The sequence below is a fragment of the Sminthopsis crassicaudata genome, chromosome 1, assembly GCF_048593235.1.
Source record: "Sminthopsis crassicaudata isolate SCR6 chromosome 1, ASM4859323v1, whole genome shotgun sequence".
NCBI classification, from domain to species: Eukaryota; Metazoa; Chordata; class Mammalia; order Dasyuromorphia; family Dasyuridae; genus Sminthopsis; species Sminthopsis crassicaudata.
Genome location: NC_133617.1, coordinates 58817660 through 58844705, shown reverse-complemented (window position 1 = coordinate 58844705; position 27046 = coordinate 58817660). Strand labels below are relative to the sequence as shown.

Here is a 27046-nt window from a genome sequence, read left to right as displayed (position 1 = left end):
AACTGCCACCAAAATTTTACAGATTGGTCTTAAAGTGCTGCTAGATAAAGAATCTTTGTTTACACATACCTTTCCTTATGAATAGCCTCCAATTCATAGATTTAGAAATAAAAGCTTTTTATCTGTGGTCACTTAGTGGTACAACCCCCTGCCCTCACTAACCCCCCCCCAAAAAAAAAAATTTCTGACAAATAATATGGTCCAAATAAGAGGAAACTGCTTTTTAAAACTCTGGGGGAAAAGTGAGCAAAAGTAAGATACTGATGCATTGTAAGCAAAGAGCCAGTTGGCAATAAGGCTGGCAGTCCTTTCTTGGGAAAGCAAGACAATGTTTTATCTTGTTTTTCTAAGAGGAACTTTTTTCTACATCTCTGCCAGTTTTATTAACTGCTTGTAGTAATCACTGCCTTGTAGAACTTTTTATTTCCTTCCAGACTTTTATCATCTTTCCACCTCAGTTGTTCATATCCTCCTTCCCTCCACTGTTTTTATTTATTCTGTATGTATTTGTGTGTACCTGGAAAAGATTTTTCACTTTTGGCCTTTGTAGCCCTAGCACCTGGCAGTACGTGATATTTATATGCCTAATAAATGTATTGATTGATTAGAAGAAAGTGGAGATGGGAGTAATTTCAAGACGGGGAAGGAATTGTAGGAGAATTAATTAATGTTAAATTGTTGGGAGTAAATGAGTAAATAATGCTTGAAGTGAATCAGGCTGAGCATTAGTAACTGAATCAACCCAAATATTTGGCGGAGGGGGGCAAGGAGAGGAGAGAAACAGCTTATGATTAAACTGGTGGTTTATAGTCATGATGTGCTTTGCTTAATTAATAATTACTTCAAAAATTAAAAGTATTTTCCTAAGAGTTGATTATACCCCAACTGGAATTTGTAGTAGAGGAACAATTTTCCAAAAGAAAGTTAACTGGATTCCTTCTAAGAAAATGCTTTTTGACTTCCTTCACAGGCTAATTGTACACTGTTTTAAAGTCCGATTCTTTTTGTACAGCAAAATAACTGTTTGGACATGTATACATATATTGTATTTAACTTATACTCACATATTTAACATGTATTGGTTAACCTGCCATCTGGGGGAAGGGTTGGGGAGGAGGGGAAAAGTTGAAACAAAAGGTTTTGCAATTGTCAATGCTGGAAAATTACCTATGCATAAATTTTTTGTAAAAATAAAAAAAAAAAAATGCTTTTTATTCCCAACTCACAAGAAGCTTGTATAGTTGTCCTACACTAATAAGATACTCCAAGATGCCTGTGTTAGCCTTCCTAAGCAGAACCTGAAGCTTTTAAGTTGCTGACATTAAGTCCCGACATTTAAGTTGCATATTAAGTCCCGACACAATTTTACTTAGCTATGTTGGAATGGTCTCGATGATTATATATGAAACTCTCATTTATGTGGACCATATATTTAAAATCCATTTTTTTCTTTTTACTTACAAGTATATTCTTACTGCTTTGGGTAAGGGGAAGTGGAGAGGATAATGATGGAATATAACAGCAACTCTAGGAGCAAAACCACAGGTTTACAGTTGGGGGAAAAAACATTTATCATTAATAATTCACAAAGATTTTTGTGCAAATTTTTTTTTATTTCCACATTTATATCACAATGTGTCCACTTAAAGGACCAAATAGCAAAGTTGCTCCCTTCTGCATCTGAAGAACACAGAAGTCTAGTCACTGTACATTCACTAAGGCTCTTTGTTTTTGCAAATCGCGTTTATGATGAATATCCGTAAGGCAAACAATATCTAAAGGAATGGTAACAAGTATATTTCCAGCATACAAAACAGGCTCCCTCTTCCCTCACAGGACAGTTACACACTAGTAGCACCCGCAGTTACATTTTTTGGACTCTAGAAAGTTGGAAGTTTTCTAGAAATTTGCAGGAAGGGAAAAAGGACAAAAATTATTTGGCTACTGGGTAGGGGGAAGGGAGGGGACTTTAAAAAAAAAAAAAACACAACTAAATTTTTGCAGCATTTCTTGAAGACTGGATTTAAACTGAAACCAGACTAAAATATGTGGATGCCTACGGAATGTGAAGTTGGAAACTGATTAACTGCAGTAGTGCATGGCTGCAGTTTGAAAAGAATCTCTGCACCACGTGACTTAAAATAACCCAATCGCTCAACAGAGAGATGATGCAAATACAAATAAAACTACAGCTGTTGCACACTGTCTCACAGACATCTCACTGCCAAATTAAAAAAAAAAAAAAAAATCAATGCAAATAAATAGATGCGTACTTTTAAGGTAACTCTTTCACAAGTATTCTGTACCTGCCTGTAGATAAGGTTCCGGCATTCACATGTGCTGGAAATCATTTGAACCTTTTGGGGACTAACACTTTTTATAGCTGGTTTGCTATTGAGTTTTGAACTCAATTCTTTGTCCTTCGTACGCCCTTCCTTTGCTATTTTTGTTAGTAAACTGGTAGCAGCATTTCACAAAAGAAGAACTTAGACAGAAGAGCTACAAAGGATCAGCCCCTCGAGACCCTCTTCCAGGCCTGTTTTCCAGGACAAGAGGTGCACTCTCCATGTTAAGCATCATGGAGTCTGCCCTGCTGTGTTTGCTAACTGCAGATGTGAAAGCATTTTAGCATCCTTATATTCAGTCTAGGCAGACATAAGGCAGGATGTTCAATCTACCATCATCACCATGTGGATCTAAAGATATGCACTGCGTCCAATCATACCAATTACCCTGTGTATCATAACAACCATTCACCCCTGGCCAATGGAGTTGCCTTATTCTGTTGAGATCATCATTTGTGACCTCTCTACTAACTCCAGGCAGGTCTGTGGATATACTGTTTGGCACTAGAACATGAGTCTTTCTAGCTTCTCTTCTAGTGCTTTCTTCCTGCTTTAAATATTCAGACATGAAATAATGAGCTCCTGGTGTTTGTACGCCTGATGAGGAAAGCAAACTACTCTGTCTGTTTAAATAGGATTGAATTATTTCATTTCTGGACAACTCTTTCCAGTTCGTTTGTTCAAAAGGACTCTGCAGATTCGTTTTTTGCTCCGGTTTGTCCGGTTCTGTCCTGTGCTGGTCAGCAAGGGCAGGGATATCTACCTGCAAAGAATCCTTTTGTGTTAGAGGTTTAATTTGTCCAGTCATAGGATCAAAGGTGATTTTTCTCTCTTTTAACCTGACAGGCTTGACACCCCCTTCTAGAACCTGTCCGTCTAAGTTCACTGTGTAGTCTCTAGATCTGTACCTCTTCTTCTTCTTACTGTCAGACCCAGAAGCAGCATTGTCATCACTGTCCATCTTGGAAGCCTCTGGGGAAAATCCTACCCGTGGCATTAGGGGCTCCCCAGGGGGTGAGCTCACTTTGCAGCCAGGAGAAATATGTTGGAGGGTCCCTAGATGCCGCTGATGACTTTCAGAAGATGTGTGTTCCTGCCAGTGCTGAGAAGCCTCCACTCCAGTCTGATGGGAAGCCTCCGATCTTTTTGCAGGTACTGGAGGCGTCGAGGGCTTCATCAGTGATGGTGCTCGTGACGATGGTGATGAAGCCTGTGTAGCATCTAAGAAGTGGGACCTTTGAGATGGACTAGGCAGAGAACCCTTTGGTGCATATGTGGGATGCTGCCGGACAAATGGCTCATGCCTTAGGTTGCTAGGACTAAATGAACAGCGGGGACTCTTAGGTTGGTGCTGCCCTGTAGGTTCTTCCGGCTTTTCATGGTGCTGTAGCACTGTAGTCTTTAGCTGTGAGGAAGTGCTGGAAGGTTTTACAAGTCCGGGAGAACTCGTGTGAGGTTTGACGGCATTGACTGGTATCTTACTGTGTTTATCATTCTCACTATGTTCTGTCCTGCTGCTTTCAGGCCCTGTGTGCAGGTTGACATCAAGAGGGCTAGGGAAATTTTCAGGGCTCCCCCCAATCCCATTAGTTGGAAGGGGAGAAGAATTTTGTAACAGTTCATGGCTAGCTTTGGAAACTTTGGAAGGAGGGCCTTGATGTCCATCACGGTGTTCTCCTTTTCTTTTTCTATTTCCCAGTTTTTCTGTTTTCGGGGAGTTCAGCTTTTGAATATCATTTCTATTTTTCAACTCATGAATAGGTTTGGACCCTGGAACTGTAGCAGGTGACACATCTGGTCTACAGTTGTGAGCGCCACCATTTGCCGACCCTGGTGGGTTTGGCAATCCCCTTGGCACTGGTTCATTTTGGGTCACAGGTTCAATTAATTTTTGCCAACTCCGCAACAATTTCTTGGCACGTTTGGCAAGTTCTTCATTTTTTGTCTTCTTTCTTACATCATTGATGAGTTTTCCTAGCCTTGTTTCCTACAACCAAAGAGAGATACTTTATTCCTTCAAAATCATAAACATTCTGAAAAAAAGCATATTCACAAATGATATTCCTGAGAAATGGGAAATTTATCAAAAATACATAAGAATAGGAAAAAAATTAAGTGTGAATCAGGGCAAAGGAGGAATTCGTGTTCCCTACTAAAGTTTTTCAAAAACTAAGCCCCCAATGTGTTACTTGCAATCTATGGGAAACAAGTCTTCTTGTACGTATATGTATAAACACACCTGTGTGTAATGCCCTACAGTTTGCCTGTCCTTAAATAAAATTCTAGATACAACAAGAGCAACTCAAATTCTAAAGTAGTTCTCTAAAGGGAAAAAAAAAAAAAAAGGCAACTGAAACAAACCAAATTTTCTCAGTTCAAGTACAAAAAAAGAATCAACATACAGGTATGCTGCCACACTAAGATAGCAACACAAACTGAAATAGTGCTTAAATTCACAAAGACCAGTAGATTTGATGTTCAAAATAAAGCCAAAGCTGGGAATAAGGTGAAATATTTTAGCTCAAATTGCTTTGGAACACTCCAGATTCTTGCCAAAGCCAAGAAGGACAATACCTGAACAGGTGGTTAATGCTTATACTTCTGAGTCATAAAGTTAGTCTCAATATTACATTATTTTATTATAATAGGTCATACCTCAAGTGCCTCTTTGGTAATGGGATATTTCTCCAAGCTGGAGATAACTTCCAGTACTGCCACCATGTTATGGATCTGCAATGATAAAATTATTGTCATTAGTTCCATTTCCTTTCCCAGCATAGGTAAAAAAAAAAAAAATTGCTATATTGGGGCCACATCAGACCTTTTCTCTGAAAAGATAGGAATTAAAATATAAGCTCCTTGGGACCAGGGACTATCTTTTGCCTTTCTCTATATTCCCAGCAACTAGTATAGTGCACATAGAAAGCACTTTAAATCCATCTCCTCATCAGTAGTTAAGACAAGTAGAGGGAAGGAGATGAGAAGAGAGGGTCCTAGGTCAATATCTAAGGGAAATAGGTTGGAATAATAAGCCAGGCAAAGCAGAACAAACTCCACAACAGTTCTAGGCCTAGAAATAAAAGTTTAGAAACCAGAAGAAAGCCAAGTTTTAACTAATGACTTACTAGACAACACTTATATGAACAATATTATAGCCATTCTATTCCACCTCTCAGCTAGCCTGCGAAGCTTTAAAGTACTGTGTGACAAGATGCTATGCTAGCTCCTGGGGATACAAAGACCAATTTCCTGCCCTCTGGGAGCTTACAATCTAGTGAAACACCAAAGATTACAAACAATTGACTTGTTGACAAATGACAAGTGCAAAGGTAAAGGACCCAAAATGTAAAGATAAATTTTGAGAAAAGAATTGTGACCACAACATGCATCTATCATCTTCTCCAATGCTGAATTGGGGCATAAAGATGATACACTCATAAAAAAATTGATGCAAATTTGTGCTTTTATAAAAACCAGTCTGGCACAATGATTTATTTTCTACAAAACAGGTCTAATGTTATGTAGCAAATATGTATTCATCTTTCAAGAAGCCACTAAAAGTCTGAAATGTAACTGACAAAGTATCAACATCCTATTAGAGAAATGCACACCAAAAACACTGAGTTTTTACTCATACCTAGTTAAATCAGTGAAAAAGTCTAGATGGAAATGGTTAATCTAGGAGAGGCACACTGATATGAGGAGGTCTGTACTTGGTCAAACCTCCATGAAAAAAATGGATGATGTGGAGATGAAAATTGTACGTTACTATCTCACCCAGTTCTCACCCCTGATTAAAACAAAGGTCATAAATAAAACAAATTACTCACAGGGGCTCTTTGTGTGGTGACAAAAACTTGTCACCACAGCAAGTATGGAAGTGCCCATCAATTGGGGGAATAGCTAAACAGAGTGTGAACAACTACATAAATATTCCACCACAAGAAACAATGAAGATGAAAAATTCAGAGCATGTCGTATTAACTGAATCTAACTGAAACAAGCAGAAATAGGAAAAAATAATTTATATAATTACAACAATGTTAGCAGAAAGAACAAAGGAGCTAAAACTTAATACTGTATAATTGCACTGACCACATCTGAACTCCAAAAATCCATCTCCATCCCTTCTTTGTAGAGAGTTTGGAAACCTACATATATACATATTCATTGTCAGACTTGGCTGATATGTTGGTTTAAAAATGAAGGTGTCTATACCAAGATAAGGTCAAAATGGGTTCATGATTTAGATATAAGAGGGTGATACTATAACCAAATCAGGAGAACAAGGGATAGTCTACCTCTCAGATCTGTGGAAAAGGAAGGAATTGACCTCCAAAGAAGAACTAAAGAACCTAAAAATGCAAAACTGAGACACTAATACATTCTTGGTGGAGTTGTGAACTAATCCAACTACTCTGGAGAAAAATTTGGAACTATGCCCAAAGGGCTATCAAACTGCATATCTTTTGATCCAGCAGTGTTTTTACTGGGTTTGTATTACAAAGAGATCATAAAAAAGGGAAAAGGACCCACATGTATAAAACTGTTTGCAGCAGTCCCTTTTGTAGGGGCACGGAATTGGAAACTGAGTGGACTGCCCATCAATTGGGGAATGGCTGAATAAGTTATATGAATGAATAATGAAATATTATTGTTCTATAAGAAATAATCAGTAGGATGATTTCAGAAAGACCTGGAAATACTTGCATGAACTGATGCTGAGTGAAGTGAGTAAAACCAGGAGAACATTGTACCCAGCAACAACAAGAACATGTGATGATCAACTGTGATGGATGTGGTTCTTTTCAACAGAGAGGTGGTTCAGGTCAATTCCAATAGACTTTTGATGGAGAGAGTCATCTGCATCCAGAAAGAGGACTGAATGTGGATCACAACATAATATTGTCATCTTTTTTGTTGTTTGCTTGCTTCCCCCCCCCCCCCCGCTTTCCCATTTTTTAAAATCTGATTTTTGTTGTGCAGCATGATAAATGTGAAAATAGGTTTTTTTAAATTTGCACGTTTAACCTATATCGGATTGCTTACTGTCTGGGAGAAGGGAGGGAGAAAAATTTGCAACACAAAGCTTTTGCAAGGGTGAATGCTGAAAAACTACCTTTGCATGTATTTTGAAAATAAAAAAAGCTATTAAAAAATTTAATGCCTTTAACTCTGTCTCATGCAGTTTATATTTTCCATTGTTGATAGGCACATATTATATATTTGATTCTGTAACTTGAGATCCTTTTATTGTTTTTGAAATTTATTATTAATTTTTGTGTACATGGAATAAACTATTCGATTTGTCTTTTTTTTAAAAGTGTCAATGAAACGAGGTAACATGTAAAGTGCTATGCAAAGCTAATAGCATTCCTATAAATAGTGGTGATGTAAAAAACATAAAGGGATAAGGATAGACTGGATCTATGATCACAATGATATAGGGATATCTCAAATGAGGACATTACTATTAACTGTAGGTCAATACTTTCTGTTCAGTTTATAGTTTTAGATTAGAATTGCCAAGAGGTCTCCAAAGTAGGGCCAGCAACAATCCCATCTTCCTGTGACAGCCAATTTGTGGGGTTTACCTTCAAATTTATCACACACATCCTTACTCCTCGAACAGTGCCCCATTCTTCCCCTTCTCCAATCTACCCTTTTCTAAACTATAGCCTAAAACCCAATTTATGTACCTACACCAGTAGCAGGCAAAGGTATAATTGGGAACATTCTCTCCTATCTCTAGAATGCTTGTCTCAATCCCCTACATCACCCAGTGGCTTCAGGAAGCATTCTTCAGGGGTCAAGAATCTGTACTGCAGGGCAGTCAGTAACCACTGAAGAAGAGGCAGGAACCACTGCTTCCCTCTCTTCCTTCTCAGTGGAACAGTGTGATTTGCATAGGAAATCCTGGCATAGATGAATTGATAAAGATGGCATAAGGAGAACTATCTCAACTCATCTATGTATGCTATAGACTTTTCCGTTTGATCTCAAGGGAAAAACCAAAACTAAAAAGGTAAGAAATTGGAGGAAAATATTCATGATTTGGTGAGGACATCCTGACAATGTCAATTATCTAAAAATAATCTATTGCTTCAGTAGAAATTAAGTTAACTTTTGCTGAAGGTTCTCTAGCTAGGTGACCATTTGTTAAAGATGTTATAAAGGAGATGCTTCTTTTGGACAGAAGGCATAGTGAGGTAAAAAGACAAAACAATCCATACCTATTTCAGTACACTCTAGATTTGGAGTAACAGGACTTGGGTAGAAATCCTGGCTTTTCTAGCTGAGTAACACCCCTGGGCGTACTTCACTTTTCTGTAAAAATAAAATGGTAAACTTGTACAGCTAAGTGGTACAAGGGAATAAGAGCACCAGTCCTAGAGTTAGGAGGACCCAAGTTCAAATCTGGCCTCAGGCACTAGCTATGTAATCCTGGGCACCCATAACCCTGTTTGCCTTAGTTTCTTCATCTATGGAATGAGCTGGAAAAGGAAATGGCAGACCACTCCAGTATCTTTGTCAAGAAAACCCCAAATTGGATCTTGGAGAGTAGAATACAATTAAAATGACATTAGACGAAAGAAACAAGTTTGGGACATAGCTAAGGGGCTAACATCAAACATGAGCCTTAGAGACATTGGAAAGCTAGTTATTTAATAATCTGGATCACTTGACAGAATTCTTAAAACACCAATGGCCTGAAATGGTGCTTAGTCATCACAGTACTCATAGTTTCAAAGGCAAGCAATATTATCTTCTGGCTCAAATCCCCTCTCTTCAACCTTTCCTCTTATTCTTATTCCTAACCCGGTTATATTTTCCTTTGATTCCCCTTTCCATTGTACCCTCTGGAACTTTTGGTTTCTTGTTCAACCCAATTCATCCTGGATTTTTTCATTCTTTCCACAATTTTCATCCACTATTTTTTTTTTTTTTTAATGTTTCCATCTATATTATTGCTCTATAGCTCTGTCGAGGATACGGACCAGCCTTTAGGTTACATTATTCATTACTTAAGGACTGGCTTGGAGTCTGTCTGTCCCCACTATCACGTCTAATCTCATAATTTAGGAACTTTTAAAAATTCTTCTTGAATACTTACATCAATCTCTTCAACTTCTTTGACCCACCTATTCAAACTCCTTTAGCCATTAGAAAGAGAAAATCATACTCTTAAATCTTACTGTCATCCAAAGCTGAGCTATCTCTTATCAATCAACAAGCATTTATTAAGGACTTGCTATGTGCCAGCCACTATGCTAAATGTCAGGAATGCAAAGAAAAATCACCAATCTGCCCTCAAAGAATTCAGTCTAAGGGAAAACAAAAAAAGAAAAATAGAGTAGTTCAAAGGTAACCTTAGAGAAAAAGCCCTTAACAGGTCTCTACAGGGAGTCTTTCAAAACTATTATCGTTCATCCTTTTGCTGCTCCTCATGTCTCCAGCCTCCAAGCTTTTGCATTAGCTAGCCTCAAAGTCTCAGCCACAGCACTTCATTTTTCTGGTTTCAAAAAGTTTCTTCTATAGGAGACTTCATAGTTACTATATGTTGCCCTGAAACCAAGGACAATGCATCCCTAAATGTCCAGTACATAATGCTTGCTGACACAAAGGTGAACTATTATTTTTTGTAAGGTGTTCTAATACATGGAATACTGTCCACAAGCTACATAAATTATGTAAGCTACAAGCCATTTTTTAAAAAAATCATCTTCTTAGTTTGTTTGCCCAACCATTACAGATTATTTCACTGTGCTTCTATTAAGAAAAGGGATTGCTATCTTTTGTGACTTTGTATCTCCCCAAATCTTCACCTCAAAAAGTCTCTATCCTCTCCTCACTGCTCTACTCATTTACATGAGTCCCTGGAGAATTTGCCTCTTCCTTCCATCGCATCTCTGGCCCTGCTTCAATCTAATATACTTTTATTCCTTTCAAAAGCCAAACACTTAGAAAGGGGTTTTCAATTGTTCTCTTCCATCTTTTCATTTCCTCTCTCTTTACTGCGTTAAAAATTACCCTTTGCAATTCCTGAATTTATCATTCCTATCACTAAATTGTTTTCTCCAAGATTACTAATAATCTCAAACATTAAATTTAAGGATCCTTCCCTGATACATAAATGGTCAAAGCATATATACATGTGGTTTTCAAAGAAGTCAAGACAAAAAGGTGCCAAAATAATCATTAGAAAAATGCAAATGAAAATAACTGGAATTCTACCTCATACCCATAATCTGGTAAAAATGACCAAAAAAAGGAAAATGCCTTGTACATGTGGAAAGAGGTATTAGTGGTGAACTACTAGTACAGCTGGGACCTGATTCAGCCATTATGGGGCACATTTTGGAACTATAACCACAAAGTCACTCAACTGTATATACTTTTTGACTCAGTGATGTCATTATTAGATTTATATCCCAAAGAAAGGAGGGAAAGTCCCACATGTACAAAAATATTTCTAAGAGCTCCTTTTGTGCTGACAAAGAATGATAAATTTAAAGTATGCCCATCAACTGGAAATAAATGACCTGGTAGATGAGGGTAATGGAGTATTACTGAACCATAAAAAATAATGAAAGGAATATGTCAAAGAAACATAAGAAGACTTATATAAAGTGAGTATAATCTAGAAACTAAATGATACAATAATACTGTAAATAAAAGCAGATCTAAATGACATGGGAATTGATCACTGCAACAACCAATCATGATTCAAAGACTATTTGATGAAATATGCTACCCTAGTTCATGATGGAGAAGTAGTGAATTCAATCTAAAAGAATGAGGTATTTATTTTTCAGGCATGACCAATGTAGGGAGCTTGTTTTTGCTTGATTATGTACATATTTTTCTTTATTATTTTCTCCCCAATTATAATAGTAATTTTAAACAATTATTTTCTAAAATTCTGAGTTCCAAATTCTTTCTCTCTTCTTTCCTCTGCCTCCTCATTGAGAAGGAACGCAATTTGATACAGGTTATATACATGCAGTCATACAAAACATTAGTCACATTGTGAAAGAAAACAGAACCAAAACAAATTTTTTTGACGTATGCTTCAATTTTCATTCATATTCCGCCAGTTCTTCCTCTGGAGATGGCTAGCATTTTTCATCTTCAGAACTACCTTGGCTCCCTGAATTGCTGAGATAACTAAATCATCCACAGTTGATTATCATGTTCAAATATTGTCACTGGGTACACTGTTCTCCTGATCCTACTTATTTTACTTTCTATCAGGTCACATATGTCTTTCAGGTTTTTCTGAGGGCATACTGCACTCATCATTTCTTATAACAACCCAAATAGTATTCTATCATAATCATGTATGATAACTTGGTCAGTCATTTCCTAATTGATAGGTACCCCCTCTATTTCCAATTTCCAGTAAAAGTCTTGCTATAAATATTTTGGTACATATGGTCTGTTTTATTTATTTATTTATTTGTTTGTTTGTTTGTTTGTTTTTAAACTACTTTGGCATACAGACCTAAGAGAGGTATTGCTGGGTCAAAGGGTATGCAGGGTTTTATGGCTCTTTTGGCATAACTATAAACTGCTGGCTTAAATCAATTCAAAACTGCCAAAACAATCCATCCATTAGTTTGAGTATGCACATTGGTTAAAGTTCCTCCCCCTTAAGATTTCTTTCAATGAAAGGGAAAGTGATGGGAGAGGGGACCCTAGTGATATTGCTACAAAAATGGAGAGGAGAAAAGGGGAAGGGAGAAGACAGAAGGAAAATAAAAGAAGCTCACAATCTTTTTTTTTTTTTAATAGACATTTGAAAATAAAAAGCTTCAATAAAAAAAAAAATGGATAGAAGTAAACAGATCAGCAGAAAACACAATAAGCAAGTCAGCTTTGAAAACAATATTTTGAATTGATTATTTACTTTAAAAACCATATTCCATCTTCATATACAAAAAAATAAGTTTAATGGTCCTTTCCAACTCTGAAGTTATGACTCCTATTTCAGGTTTTATCACCTCTCACCTGGCTTACTGTAATAGCATCCAATTTGATTTCTCAGTCTCTCCATTGCCTCTAGGATAAAATACAAAATCCTCTTAAATAAAGGCTATGATCTATTTTTTTTTTCAGACTTATACATATACTCCCTTTCAAATATTTAATCTATTAGTCCATAAGCTCTTCCCCAACTCCACATGACATTTTTCATTTCTGTGATTCTGTAAAGGTCTCTGTCACCCATGCCTGAAATGTACTCAACTACTTACCTTCATCTACCTCTTTATATCCCTAGGTTGTTCTAAGCTTTAGCTCAGGTGCTATTCTTGCTCTTCCTCCTGCTTTGTTTTCTTTCCCTCTTGAAATTACGTATACTTAGTAGTGAACAAGGGTTTAGTAAAACATAGGCTCCATGAGGAGAGTATGTTTTCTTTTTATTTTCAATGCTTTATGCATTGTGGGCGTTTTATAAAAAGAATTTTTAAAATTCAACCTAAGATTCCTTCCTTAAATTCTATGGTGATAAAACAGTAAACTTACAATAAAGGAAAGGTGATATTCTTATATCATCTCCCAACATTCTCAGCAAATATTCAATCTGTCAGACATGGCAATATAAATCATGTGGCATCACTGTTAAAGTCATGAGGTAGATGTACGAAGAATATTATAATTCCAAACTATAATATGTATAATACATAACAAATGATAATCAACATATGATCAGAAAAAGAACTGGACTAGTTAATAACTAAAAGAAGAAAACCAAGAATTTCCCCCTTGATATACTGACTTAGAAATCTCGGCTACCAATATACAAACATCAAGATCCATCCCTATCTGCCCACCATCTTTCTTATTTTTACTCTTACTCTGTCAATACTATCCCAAGAATAACTCGTTACTGATCTGCCTCCTTTCTACTTCCATTGTGCCTGCTGGAACATTTGCTCCATGATTTAAAAACTTCTCATTTATTTTAAAGTAGCTTAATGATATTTCCTGGTTTTTTGATCACCTAGATAGGTCTTCTTTTACCATGAGCTACTTCCATGATTTAAAAACTTCTCATTTATTTTAAAGTAGCTTAATGATATTTCCTGGTTTTTTGATCACCTAGATAGGTCTTCTTTTACCATGAGCTACTCTTCATAATAAATTTTTTTAAAAGAACAAAACAAAACCAAAAACCAACCTGACATTCTATGCAATTTTCCACACCTGTGGACCCTTCATCTCCATAAAGGAGTAAAGAGGATATTTTTTCTTATCTCTTCTTTAGAGCCAAACTGATTTTTTTGTAATTTTGTATTATTCATTTTTGACAGTTCTTTCCATTTGCATTGTGTTTGTGTATGTATGTATGTATGTTTAAAAACTATTAAGCTGGTTCATAAGTCTTTCTATGCTTTTGTGGATTAATAATATTTACCATTTCTTCTAGCATAATAATAAAATATTTTTCTTTCCTACTTGTATTTTCTGATACTCAGCAATACTTGGCTACTTCCTGATAATACTGCTTTCCTTCACACCCTTTACATTTTCTCTCTTACATCATACCATGCCCAATCCACTGGCCTAGGAACCAATGCTGGAAGATTCCTTGCTCTCCACAGTCACTTCCAGAGTCCCCAGGTTCCACCATTAATTAGTCAGCAAGTTCTCCTTGGAGAATGATCCTTTCCAAATTTATTACTCCATGCACATCCTTTATCTACTGAATCCCAAAATAATATAATTCTTTTTTTAATGACTTTGGTGCTAAGCTCACTGTCTTTTTCTCCTATTCAACTTCAACATACTGACTGATGTGAACTACTAAATTTCTCAATCTACTTTTTTTCCCATGATCCATTCAACCTTGGAGAATCATCTTGTTCATCTAATCCCAAAATTCTTTTATCTGTTCACAATTTATTATTCTTACATTAACACCTCATATATAACTATGAGATAGTTAACAAATATTTACTTGCTAGGTACTTTGTAATATTCTTCCCTAAAATATAAAGTTCTCTGTGAGCAGGTTTCTTGAGGAGCTTCTGGAGGCAGCCTTAGTTTCAGTTCAAAGTAATAATCACCTCAAATGCAGCCAGGACCTAAAAGTTCAGATCCTTTATTGTCTCCTTCAAAATAGCCCAGTTAGCTTTCTTAGAGGCTATCTCTCTCCTTGATTCCAAGAGATCTCTCTGAATGTCTCCGAATCCAAAGGTTTGTCCTTCAGCCTCCAGCCAGCACAAAGGTGGAAAATTGAATGAATCTGACGCTGCCTCCGAGAGAGTGGGCTTGTGGGTTTCTATGTCTGTCCCCGAGAGCTTCTTGCTTATAGCTCTGCCTGACTTGTGAATCTCCTGAAATCAATCCTAGTTGAGGCTCCTAGCTTATATATGCTTTCTAAAGGTATGAAGTCTAAAAGTGTGAACATACATAAGCATTGTCTCTATCAATTCCAATGACTTAGCACCTTGTTTCAAGTTCTGGCCCATAACTGTACTTACTTAATACTTAGTAAGTACAAGTATTTAATAGGAAATGTCTCTTTTGAGTGGAGAATACCCTATAAGGACTAACCCTATTCTTAGTCCCCTTTACCACTCCAATTCATTACCAAGCCATTTCCTACATCGGATACATTCTTCTCTATTATCTCTCTTAATTCTAGGTTAAACAGTTCAAAACCTACAATTTTCCCTACTTTCATAAACTTATCCTGGTTGTTTCTAAAACCCTAAACCTACATTACTCATAAAATTCATCTTCTTTGTTGCTTTTCATTTGCTGCTAAACATAAGTCTGCTACAAATTTATATTATTTAATTCTAACAAGTGAATGAATGTAACAAAGCAGTAAATCTAATCCTCTCTGGCAAATTTGCCATCCTATTCTACTTAGCAACTGATTCAAGCATCTGTCAACTATCCAAAAGCCCTCTTTCTCCCATATTCCACATTATTAGAAATTTTCCTTCACTATCTCTTCTTGTACTCCTATACCAGAAAAGGAAAGAAGGCCTTCTCTTTACCAAAGTAAATTCCATTATACACACTTCTCCCATTCCCTTCACTCTTCTGTAGCAGATCATCCCTATTATATCATCTACCCTCACTCTTTAACTTTCAATCTTTTCCAATCTATCAAATATTTGCTTGCTGCCTTTAAACACACACATCTACCTCCCCATTAATAAAACCCTTATTATCCTATTGTTCTGAAAAAAATCATCTAAATTTTATAACTATTTTTTCTTTATTATCTAATGACCTTTTCTTAACCTGAGCCTTCTTGACCTCTCAATAGTATTAAATACTGTTGATGGATCAACTCCTCTTATTGGATACACTTTCATAATTAGGCTCCCCCCCATCACTGTTCACTTGTGTTTCTCCTTCTACCCATCCAGTTGCTCCTTTCATATTCTTTTTTGTCTGATCTCCATCCATGTCTTACCCACTAATACAGTTATTGTAGCGTGCTGTTGTCTCCAGAAGCTGCAGATCGCTCTCTGGGGGGAGATCTGCTGTGTCAATTTAAATCTCTCTAACAGATTCTTCTTCCTGTAGAGAACCGTTGTCTCCAGACAGTTGCTGTTAACTGTAGTCCAGAGAAGTGACTTCCCTTCCTGCAGAGAGCTGCGTCAAGTCGGGTCTAAAGCAGAAACTATCTCTGGAGTGCTGCCCTCTTTATCCTCCTAGAGAATGGGCGTGGGATAATGCAAGGGCTTCTGGGAAGAACCACTTCAACCAATGAGCTTGCTCCTCCTAGAATTCCTAAGGTGTCAATTCCCTTTAAAGGCCCAAACCAAAGGTCTGAGCCAGAGAACTGTCAAGTCAACCTGAGTTCTCACCTTGTAATTGTCCAGACAACCTGAATTCTCACCTTGTCACTGTCCAGACAACCTGAGTTCTCACCTGGTAATCCTAACAAGTTATATCCACAGAGACTTTGAACTGGGCTTCTTGAATAAATCTTGTTGATCAAGTACACAATTAATTCAATTCTCACTTCTAAGCAGAGAATTCTCAGATCTATATAACTATCCCTAGCATCTCTCCAAGGGTATAGTCTCAAATTGACAACTATTTGTCAAGTCCCCAAACACAAGGAACTGGATGGCACATAAACACTGCAAACTTGTAAAAAACAAAACAAAATAAAACATATGTTGCCTATTTTTTTATTTTGTTTTTCTACAGCCTTCCCTTTTCCAAATATATATAAGATATATCTACACTCCTCCTCCCCACACACATTTATTTACACCACAAGAATTGGTGGAGGTAGTTAAGTCTCAGAAGGGTATATACTACTCGTATCTAGCTAGAAGTACTGTGAAGAGCTAGATTTGAGCTAAGTCTTGAAATCAGAAATGACAGGGGGGAGAGCATACCAGGTGTATAGGGCAATGCCAAAGCTAATGATGATCTCCCCAATCATCTAGACTTACAAACTTGTATCATCGTTGATTTCACACTAGCATTTGCTCCACTTATCCAATCTGTTGCCAAGACTTGTTTCTGCCTTCAGAATATCTCTATTTCCCTATATCTGTAATTACAAAGCCAATTTACAAACCCTTGCCACTTTTGGCTGGGATTATTTTAATAGTTTAATGGATCTCCCTCTTTATGTCAATCCATTTTCATTCAATGGTCAAAGTGATATTTCTAAGGCAAAGGTCTACATCTACTCAATAAATTCCAGTAGCTCCCTATTTCTTTGATATTCCTACATATCTTGTTTGACATTTAAAGCTCTTATGTCCTGGGCCATTTCCATTTGGAACCAGTTCTCTCACACTACTCACCTCCATACAGTCTACAAGTCAGCCATGTTGGCCAACAATTGATGTTCCGAGTTTAGAATAACCAACTCTATATCCTAATGCAGAAGCCGTCCCACAGTTGGGGTCACCTTTCATCATCTCTGCTTCTTACTTTCTCTGGATTCCTTCAAAACTCAGCTCAATTCCAACTCTTCACAAGAGTTATTTTCTGGCCTTCCCTTAATTAATATCCTATACTTATTTTATTAAATATATACATATATATTTAATATACTTATTTTCATGTTTGTCTCCCTCCTTAGAAAATGAGATCCCTGAGGACAAAGACTATTTTTTGCCTTTCTCCTTTTATTAACTGTAAAGTCCAGGCTAGCTCCCTGAAGGGCTCAGAATCAGCCAGAGTCAGGATAACCAAAAGTCCTTGCCCCATGTTGGGTGCCAAAATGTGCAATTCTGTTGTCTGTAAATTGTGATCCTTCTCTGGGAGCAGGATCTCTTGAGGAGCTACTGGAGAGGCAGCCTTGGCTTTAGTTCCAGTTCAATAATCCCAAAATGCAGCCAAGAATTAAAGTCTGGATCCTATATTGTGTCCTTCAAAGTCTTGAATCTTTTCCTGTCAGAATGTCTCCAGCCATATCTCTAGGCTCCCTCTGAATCCAAAGCCTCCAGCCAGCACGAAGGTAGAAATGGGAATGAATCAGACTCTGCCTACAAGAGTATGGGATTGTGGGTTTCCCAGAAGTCAATCCTAGTTGTGAATCTCCCAGAAGTCCATGAGCAGGCTTTTCCTTTAGACTTGTGAATCTGCTCTTGTCTAAGTGTCCCCAGCCAGCACCACAGTAGAATCTCAAATGAGCTTCTCGAATGACCCTCCTTCCTGAATCCTGGCTCCTTATATCCTCCCAGAAAATGAGCTTGTGGGTACTCCATGGGCTTGTGGGAACTTCTTACAAAACCAACAGTTTACACCAATAAAGGTGTAAACTCCTTTAAAGGTGTAAACTCCTTTTAAAGGTATGAATTCTGAACTGTTAAGTATAAGACAACCAACTTAGCACCTGGTAAAATCCTATTACCAATATCTTTTCCACACTAATTATTTTTTATTTATCCTGTATTATTTCTTATTTATACATAGATATTTGGATGCTGTCTTCCATAAAAGTAAGAATTTTAAAAGAACACTTAAAAGAACTTTCATCTTTAATATTTGGCAAAAGGCCTGGAACATAGTATGTGCTTGAACAATGCACATTAATTGACCATTTCCAAAGCTTGGCATAATGCTTAGAAAAGTGCCTAATATGACTTTGAAATGACCTCTGCATATTGGCTAAGACCAAAGAAGTGCAGCATGATAAGAAGACATAGATAGATGAGTTAAGATATGCACCAATAGAAAATAAGATGAGATCAAAGATGCAATGAAGTGTTCATTAATAGTTTATTCAGAATACAGTTGACAAAGAACCTTCGATAAGTAAAACCCCATGCTAAATGATTTCTTTGACATATAGTCTTATCTACAAATTGAACATGTGAACAGAAAGAATTGACTGATGTTAGTGCTATCTCTGATATAAAATTGGCTTCAAAAACTTGGGTAAATCCATTCTCACTATGTCACAATCTCCTCCCCACCAATAGCATGTTATTTTTCCCAACTACATATAAAGATGTTTTTCAATATTCATTTTTGTTAAGATTTTGAGTTCCAAATTTTCCCCCTTATCTCCTCCCTCCCCAAGACAGCAAGCAACCTGAGATATGTTTAAAAGAATTGTAAATATTTAACCTATTTCCATTATGTCATACTGTTGCACATCATTTTTATAGAACATTATTATTCCATTATATCCATATACCATAACTCATTCAGCCGTTTCCTAGTTGAGGGGCATCCACTCAATTTCCAATTCCTTGCCAACACAAAAAAAGGGGCTATAAATATTTTTGTACATTTCCCCATTTTTATTATATCTTTGGCACACAGACCAAGGAGTGGCACTTCTGGATCAGAGTATGAGGTTTTTCTTCAAAATGATTGGACAGTTCACAATTCCACCAAACATGCATTAGTGTCCCAGTTTTCCCACATTCTCTCCAACAATGATTTTTTCTGTCATCTTAGCCAATCTGATAATTGTAAGGTAATACCTCAGAGTGGTTTAAATTTACATTTCTCTAATCAATAGTTATTTATAGCATTTTCCCATGTGACTATAGATGTACTCTACAATTTCTTCTTCATTTAAAGGAAAAGATAATGAAAATGTTGGAAGGGCTGTGGAAAAACTAGAAAAATTATTGCTGGAATGGTGAACTGATTTGGTCATTCTGGAGAAAAACTGTGTATACCTTTTGTTCCAGCAGTGTCACAACTGGGTCTGTATCCCAAAGAGAGAAGCACTCCCAGAGGAGATCAGAAGAAAAGAGCTTGAGTGTTGAAATAATGACTATGTGGTCCAACCTTAATGGAAAGAGAATCCTTTCTATGATACACAGAACAAAGTTTTATGCAGGCTTTGGTGGAGCACCTGGTCAGGAAAATCCTTAATTGCCCAGGAAATCAATTCCTCTTTTAGATCATCCTACATTAGAAAGATTTTCCTTCAATTGTGCCTAAATGTGATAATCTAACTTATACCAATTCTTTTCCTAGTTTGGCCTTTTGGGAGGAAGCAGAACAAGTTTAATTCCTTTCTTGCATTAATAGCCCTTCAAATAAATACTAGAACAAAGTCATGTCCTCTTTCAAGTATAACTCACACCTTAAAGATGCATGGCTCTTTTATGTGTTTTTTTTTTTAAACTTAAATTTTTCTTGGAATCTTCTGTTTCTTACATCACCATATTTATATCAACTATCCATTCCATTCACCCTCCTAGAGCCATTCTTTCCACTGGAAACAATATTTCTTAAGAGAGGAAAATAAAATCAGTACAACTGATCACTACCCTGAACAAGTCCAAAAACATGTTATGGTTAAGAACTGTGGATTTATCATCTTTCATCTCTTCCAGTCTTTCTTGATCGTTGGCGTAATTATTGTATACATTAGTTCATAAAGATCTTTCCATATTTCTTTGCATTCAATACATATATCATTTCTTAAAACATAGTAATATTCCATTAAGTTTATAAACCAAAATTTGTTTAGCCAATTCATTATCAATGGATATTTGCTTTGTTTCCAATTCTTTGCTATCTGAAAAAAAAAAGTGGATTATAAATACTTTGGCAGATGGATTTTTTAGGATATAAATCTAATACTGGAATCTATGGCTCCAAGTGTATACTCATTTTATTTTTATAATTCCCAAATTGCAATCCAAAATGGTTGCATGAATTCATAGCCCCACCAATAATGCGATCAAAGTGTGGCTTATTCTTCTACAATCTCTGCAAGATGGATCATAGCAAATTTTTTTTTTTTTGAGGGGGGGAGAGGGAAGGAGGAAGAAAAGGAGCATGCCGGTTTGTAGGATATAAGGTGAAACCTCAAGGTTGTTTTGATTTGCATTTCTCTTCTGTTAGTGATTTAGAACATTCTTCCATGTGGTTTCTCTTTTGAGAACTGTTCACATTCTTTAACCACTTTATATATTGGAAACTAGCTACATAAATGACTAATTAATAGCCAATTTCCCCACACATATAGATGTATTTGTGTATATTTTTAATTTGATATCTTGGATATCAAGTCGTTAGCTGACAAATCTTATATAATTTTCCCCTTATTAATTAGTTCCCTTTATTGTACTAAGTGCATTCATTTTGACCATACAGAGCTAATCAGTTTTTTCTATTTATTTTTTGTAATTACCTCTAATCTTTCGTTCATTTAATAAAATACTCCTCATAGTAGTGAAAAGTATATGATGTCTCTTCTAATTTTTTAAAATAATGCAATCTTTAAAAATTTACCAATTTTAGCTCAAGAAATTTTTATGAAACCTCATGAATCTGAGCCAAGGTGTTTCTGGTAGTATTCTTTGGCCTTGTGTGTAAAATGTGCATGTTGTACGTTCAGAATAAAGGCTGCATTCTATTTGTATGACAGAATATGGGCAAGTGCTGCCAGAAATACCTCAGATTCATTATATACTTTTGAATTAATTTTTGGTTGTCGCATGTTCAGAAACTTTTTACTATTGCCAATTTTTTCACAACCTCCATATTAAATTAGGTTGTGAAAGTTTAAGAAGCTTTGATTTAGATAACATTTGACGATTTCTCAAATACACCCTCTATTTCATTTTCTTTTCCTCAGGCAATTCTCATTTACATACATTTAGGATTATAATTGTTACAATGTATTTTCTCCTGTTATATTCAATTAAAAAAATATTTATTAGGCACCTACAATAAACCAGATATTGTGCTAACCATAGACAAGAGACACTCCCCTACCTTCAAGAAGCTTAATTTAATAGGGAAAGGGAAGACTCTAAGGATAAAATGTAAATAAGTACATGCAAAACAACCTACAAACAAATAGGACAAACACAGGGAAGGCACTAGAATTTAGAGGGAATGTTGGAAAGAAAGGCTTTCTATAAAGGATGGGATTTTAATTAGGATCTATAAGAAATAGGGTAGGGCATAAAACAAGTTAGTTTTGCTTACAATAATATTCTAATCCTGTCTCCTCTGACTGACTTGAAAATCTTTCCAAATTCTTCTACATTACTCTCATTTTATTCTTATCTTTCCAAGCTCAAATATAACAAATTCTTCCCTGTCCTTATATTTAATCTATTCTTAATCATTTTAAAGATATTAATTTATATGACCCTCTTTTATTAAATGTTTTATATTCACCCATTTATTCATTTTCCATTCTAGGATGATATACAATTTAAAATTTTATTACAAATCACCATAAAGTTTTAGGCAAGAAAATGTATGCCAAAAAACGTACACTGTATTTTCCTCATTATTGTTCACTGAAGATAAGGAACGTAGAAGAGCAAAGTTATTTTGGTAAGATAGTGTGTGAGAATGTGATTTGAATATTTTAATTAGGTCAAAAGAAAGTTGACAGATTCCTGGTCAGAGATGGAATATATTTAAAAAAAAAAAAAAAAAAAAAAAGCTATTACAAATATATTTTTGAAGTGCCTTGCAAATAATAAAGATATATTATAATTGAATAAAGAATAGCAGTCTTACTACCCAGAGACTCACAGGATTCAAAGGCTTATTATGGAGCCAGAAGTAAGAAACAATAAAAATTCTAGCACAAAGGATCAAAACTAACTTCACAGTTACCACAGTGTCATGGTTAGGTAATGTGTCTGAATGAATATACATTATTCAAACAATCAAGATAAATAAGAGGAACATTAAGATCCAGGAACCAGCAGGGTCAGGAATCAACAGTAGGAAACATAAAATGATGGTTAAAAGAGGGAGAAGCACAATTAATTTTTTCAGGACACCTGAACAGAAAAAGTAGAGATAACTTGTCAAAAAGACATAATATAAAATGAATACAAGTTTCATCTCCTCTGGCGCTAATTTTAACTCCCCCCTCCTCCTTTTCTCTTAGTATTATTAATATTATTTCCAGAACTGTAGAAAATAGTAGTAGGGAGATAGTGTATCCATACTTTATTAGTATTTGCTGAAAAAGACTCTAATCTCTAACAGTTATGCCTGTTTTTGTTTTTAGACCAACATGTTTTATTGATACTAAAATAAATCTCTTCATATCTATACTTTGTAGGATGGTTTTCTTTTCTTTTTTTTTTTTTTTAAGGGTAAGTTTTTTTTTTTTTTTAAAGCTTAAATGAGTATTGCATTTTATTGAGGCATTAAAAAAAAAAAAACAACCTTTGAAATAACAATTAAATGGAGGGAAAGTAGTAGAATTAAGACGGATTAGGAAAAGCTTTTGATAGGAGAGAGTTTAGTTGGAATGTCAAGGAAGCCAAGGAAGAGCTTTCCAGGGGAGCTTCTGGAGGCAGCCTTAGTTTCAGTTCAAAGTAATAATCACCTCAAATGCAGCCAGGAGTTAAAAGTTCAGATCTTTTATTGTCTCCTTCAAAATAACCCAGTTAGCTTTCTTAAAGGCCTATCACTCTCTTTGGTTCCAAGAGCTCTTGCCACTAGTCCTTTGTCTCTTCCAGCTTCTGCCTCTAGCTCCCTCTGAATCCAAAGCCTCCAGCCAGCACAAAGGTGGAAAATAGAATGAATCTGGCTCTGCCTCTAAGAGTGGGCTTGTGGGTCTTCTGACTTGCGAATCTCCCAAAGTCAATCCTAGTTGAGGTTCCTAGCTTATATATGCCTTCTAAAAATGTGAACTCTGATGTGTGAACTTCCTTAAAGGTGTGAACTCCAAAGCTGTGAACTAAGTACTCTATCAATACCAGTGACTTAGCACCTTGTTTCAAATTCTGGCCCATAACAGTTTTCCTTTTTTAAAAAAAATTTACTTGTTCTAGGAATAACTCTTAAGGGGAGAGGTCTTTAGAAAATCTAAGTGATATAAAAATTTTATCAATTAAAACTAGATGACATGATAAATGTGGAAATATCTTTAGAAGAACTGCACCTTTAACTTATATGGGATTACTTGTAAAGAGGAGTGACAACTGAGGTTGGGGGTAGGAAGGGAAAAAAAATTTGTAACATGAGGTTTTGCAAGGGTAAATGTTGAAAACTATCTGCATGTATCTTGAAAATAAAAACCTATTATTAACAAAAAATTTTAATTACATTAAATGAAAAAAAAAAAAAAACCCTCTGCCTTTATGATTAAAAAATTAAAAGTTCCAAAAACAAAGTGGACTGAAGTTGGGCTGAAGTGGTACTGATTTCCTCTTGAATGAAAAGAAAATCTTGACTACTCTAGCCATTTATCTGGCACTCCTGTTCAGCTACAAGCCAAATCTGAGGTTCTATGATTCAGGTTTTAGAAATTAATACTTTCCAATGCCTCTGAACTTTAGCTAAGGTGGTCCTTATGAATAGACAGTTAATCAATGGACTCCAACACCCTGCAGCTTGGTAAAAAGGTTTTAGAGTTTGCATGCCACTAGCACATTTTTCAAGAACCCGAGGTCATGGCAAAATATTTTATAAATAGCAGAAACTTCAGTATCAACACCTGAACATCAAGATTGTTTAATTCCTGTTTTGAATCCTTGGTCCCTAAGCATAGTGCCCTCACTTATAAAAATTTATTGAATAAACAAGTATTTATCAGATACCTATTACTTGAAAAGTAATGTACTAATGCAGCATTAAGCCATAAAATCTAAGGTCAAGCCAAAAAGTTATTGAAGCCACTTCTCCAAAGCCCCATGATGATGTTTGGTCTCTTTCTTTTGTGTATCCTTGAGCAACCCTGAGATACCTGAGAAAGTAACTGTTTGGGGGAATTTCAGAAGCATGTTTAATATAAGGATGGGGGCAGGCAGAGGGGAAAACGGGGAAGATGAGGGGAAAGGGGAGGAGGAGAGGAGAGGAAAAAAAGACTACTCCCCTAACACTTTTGAATAATAATAGAATGAATTAATTAGTCATATCAAACCTGTCTGAAAAGCTCTGTCCCACACACAATTCTACCTCACGGTAATCCCCAAACATTTAATATCAAATTATGTGCACCAAGCATTCAACAGCAAAATAGGAGTCCCTCATTCAAGGTTAATTTTGAGCAAGGGACTTTTCCAAAGAGAGAAAAAAAAATTTCCCCTGGGTTTTACATGTTAGCATATTAAAAAAACAACCAACCAACAAACAAACAAACAAACAAACAAACAAAAACAAAAACAAAAAAAAAAAAAAAAAAAAAAACCCACCAGTAAACTCATATTGAATAATATACCATACTCTACCTAACATCAAGTCTCCTTAAGCCATTAAGAGACTTCACTTAAAATCTTCTTTACCTCCTCTACTCCCAATCACGGAATTTCAGAGCTCAAAGCAACCTAAGTTACCATCTAGTCCAACATATACTTGGAAACTAATTCCCTCTTATAACATAACCAAGTGGCCTTTATTTGAAGGTTTTTGATGAGATGGAAACAACTATCAAGCATGATATTTTATCATTGCATAGCTCCAGTGGAGAGTGTTTATTTCAAACCTAAATTTTCCAAAATACCAACAACATTTATATAGAACCTACTATGTGATAGGCACCAACCACTAAGCACTATACAATTATCTCATTTGATTCTCACAATAATCCTGGGTGATGCATTATTATTTCCTCCATATTAAATATAACAAAACCCAGGCAAACAAACCCAGAGGTTAAGTGATTTGTCCAGAGTCACTCAGCTAATAGGTGTCTGGTTGGGTCTAAATTTTGGTATTCTTGCCTCAAAGCTGGTCACTATGCATTGGGCCGCCTAGCTGCTGCCCAATAATTAAGATACTTGGAGATACAGTCTCCTTCAGACCTTACTCTTCCTTCATTCCATCAAAACATCTCAACATTCCCCAATCTTTACATTCTTTGAGTCTATCATTGTGGAACTTGGTTTTTCAATTTACTAGTATATCTCACCACAAAGTGTGACACTCACAAATAAACAAAATACTCCAGACATTGCCTGAAAAGTACAGTAGGATTACAAATACCTTACATTCCATTAAACTATTCTTTTTCTAATGCAGCCTAGAATCATCTTAGCATTCTGGCTGCTTAATAACTTATATTGCTTTCCAGTCCACTAAATCCACAGATATCTTTTAATTTTGAAATAAAATGTCAGAATTTATATTCACTCCTGTAAATTTTAAATCATATTTATCAAACTGTTCTAGATGATCTATTTTTCATTCTTACTGTCAAGAGGGATGTTAACTATTTTCCCCAGCTTTCTGTCATGTACAAAATGGGTAAGCATAATATGTAGCTATATATGCCATCTATTCAAGAAATTGATAAAAATGTTTAGCAGCATAAGGCATAAGTATTCATAACTATTCTTATGATCTGGCTACTAAAATAGTTCCAAATCTACCTAATTATACACCTCTTTACCTTTTCCACACAAATTACATAGCAGACAAGCATTGGCTCACATTCTTAAAAACTGGAAGGGACTCCAGGGGTCATCCAATCCAAATGCTTTTATAAAATTCAGCTAAACTGTACTTACAGCTTTCCCCTGATCTACCAGTTGTATAAACCTGTCAAAAAAGGAAATAAGGTTAGTATGATATGACTTGTTCTTGTGGAAGCCAGGCTAGCTCTTTGTGATCATTTGTGATCATTCATTGATTCCCTTTCTAAATGTTTACCAATTAATCTTTTTAACACATTCTAGAATTATTCCCATTGTCAAAGTAAATGTTCTTGGACAATAGATTCTGTTCCTTTCTGAATGTGAAGGCATCTGTCCTTTCCTAATTTTGTAGCACTTTTTCCATTGCCCAAGACCTTTCAGAGGTTTTAACAGTGAGATAGTTTTATTTCAGAGACTGTTAACAGTGATTCAGTAATCAAATCAAAACAAATGTGGTTCCCCCTCCTTCCCCGCCAATAATTGAGCATAGTTTTATATGAACCCAGTGCCTTAAATTTAAGACAATGGTTAGGTAATTATTATATATCCTTAGTTCTCTTTAGTTCCTCTCTTAGCATTTCTTAAAGTAACATCTCATACTTTGGTATTTCATTCTCTTACCTTATTTTCAGCTTAGGTATGTAACTTCTATTCTGAATTCCTACCGCATAAAACTAGAAAGATTACTTAGTGTCTTTTTAAGGGTACAGAATTACAGAGAGCATAAAATATGACTAATGCATTAAATAATGAACTAGTGTGGGGGCTTAAGTTAGTGAAAAAAGAGGTTTAATTTTATTCACAAAAAATAAATTATCCAAACATTTCCTTGGATTTGCCTAGAAAACAGAAAACTATATAAATAAATCAAGTGACAGACTGAGGGGTGCTTAC

General features: G+C 35.8%; 1 protein-coding gene across 5 annotated transcripts in view; it reads right to left on the bottom strand.

Annotated features, from left to right (window-relative positions):
* Positions 1-1592: 1592 nt before the first annotated feature.
* Positions 1593-27046, bottom strand: part of MED26 (mediator complex subunit 26) — a 105016-nt gene continuing 79562 nt past the window's right edge. For 3 of the 5 annotated variants that reach the window (XM_074305969.1, XM_074306010.1, XM_074305977.1), the window contains exons 2-3: positions 5001-5075; positions 1593-4332 (exon numbers count right to left, since the gene is read on the bottom strand). In XM_074305969.1, the coding sequence (XP_074162070.1) occupies positions 2641-4332; positions 5001-5075 (1767 nt within the window). In that variant the 3' untranslated portion in view covers positions 1593-2640. Of the gene's footprint in view, positions 4333-5000; positions 5076-8578; positions 8598-12356; positions 12376-27046 lie in introns of those variants that run through there. The other 2 variants (XM_074305999.1, XM_074305988.1) reach the window with 2 other exon arrangements.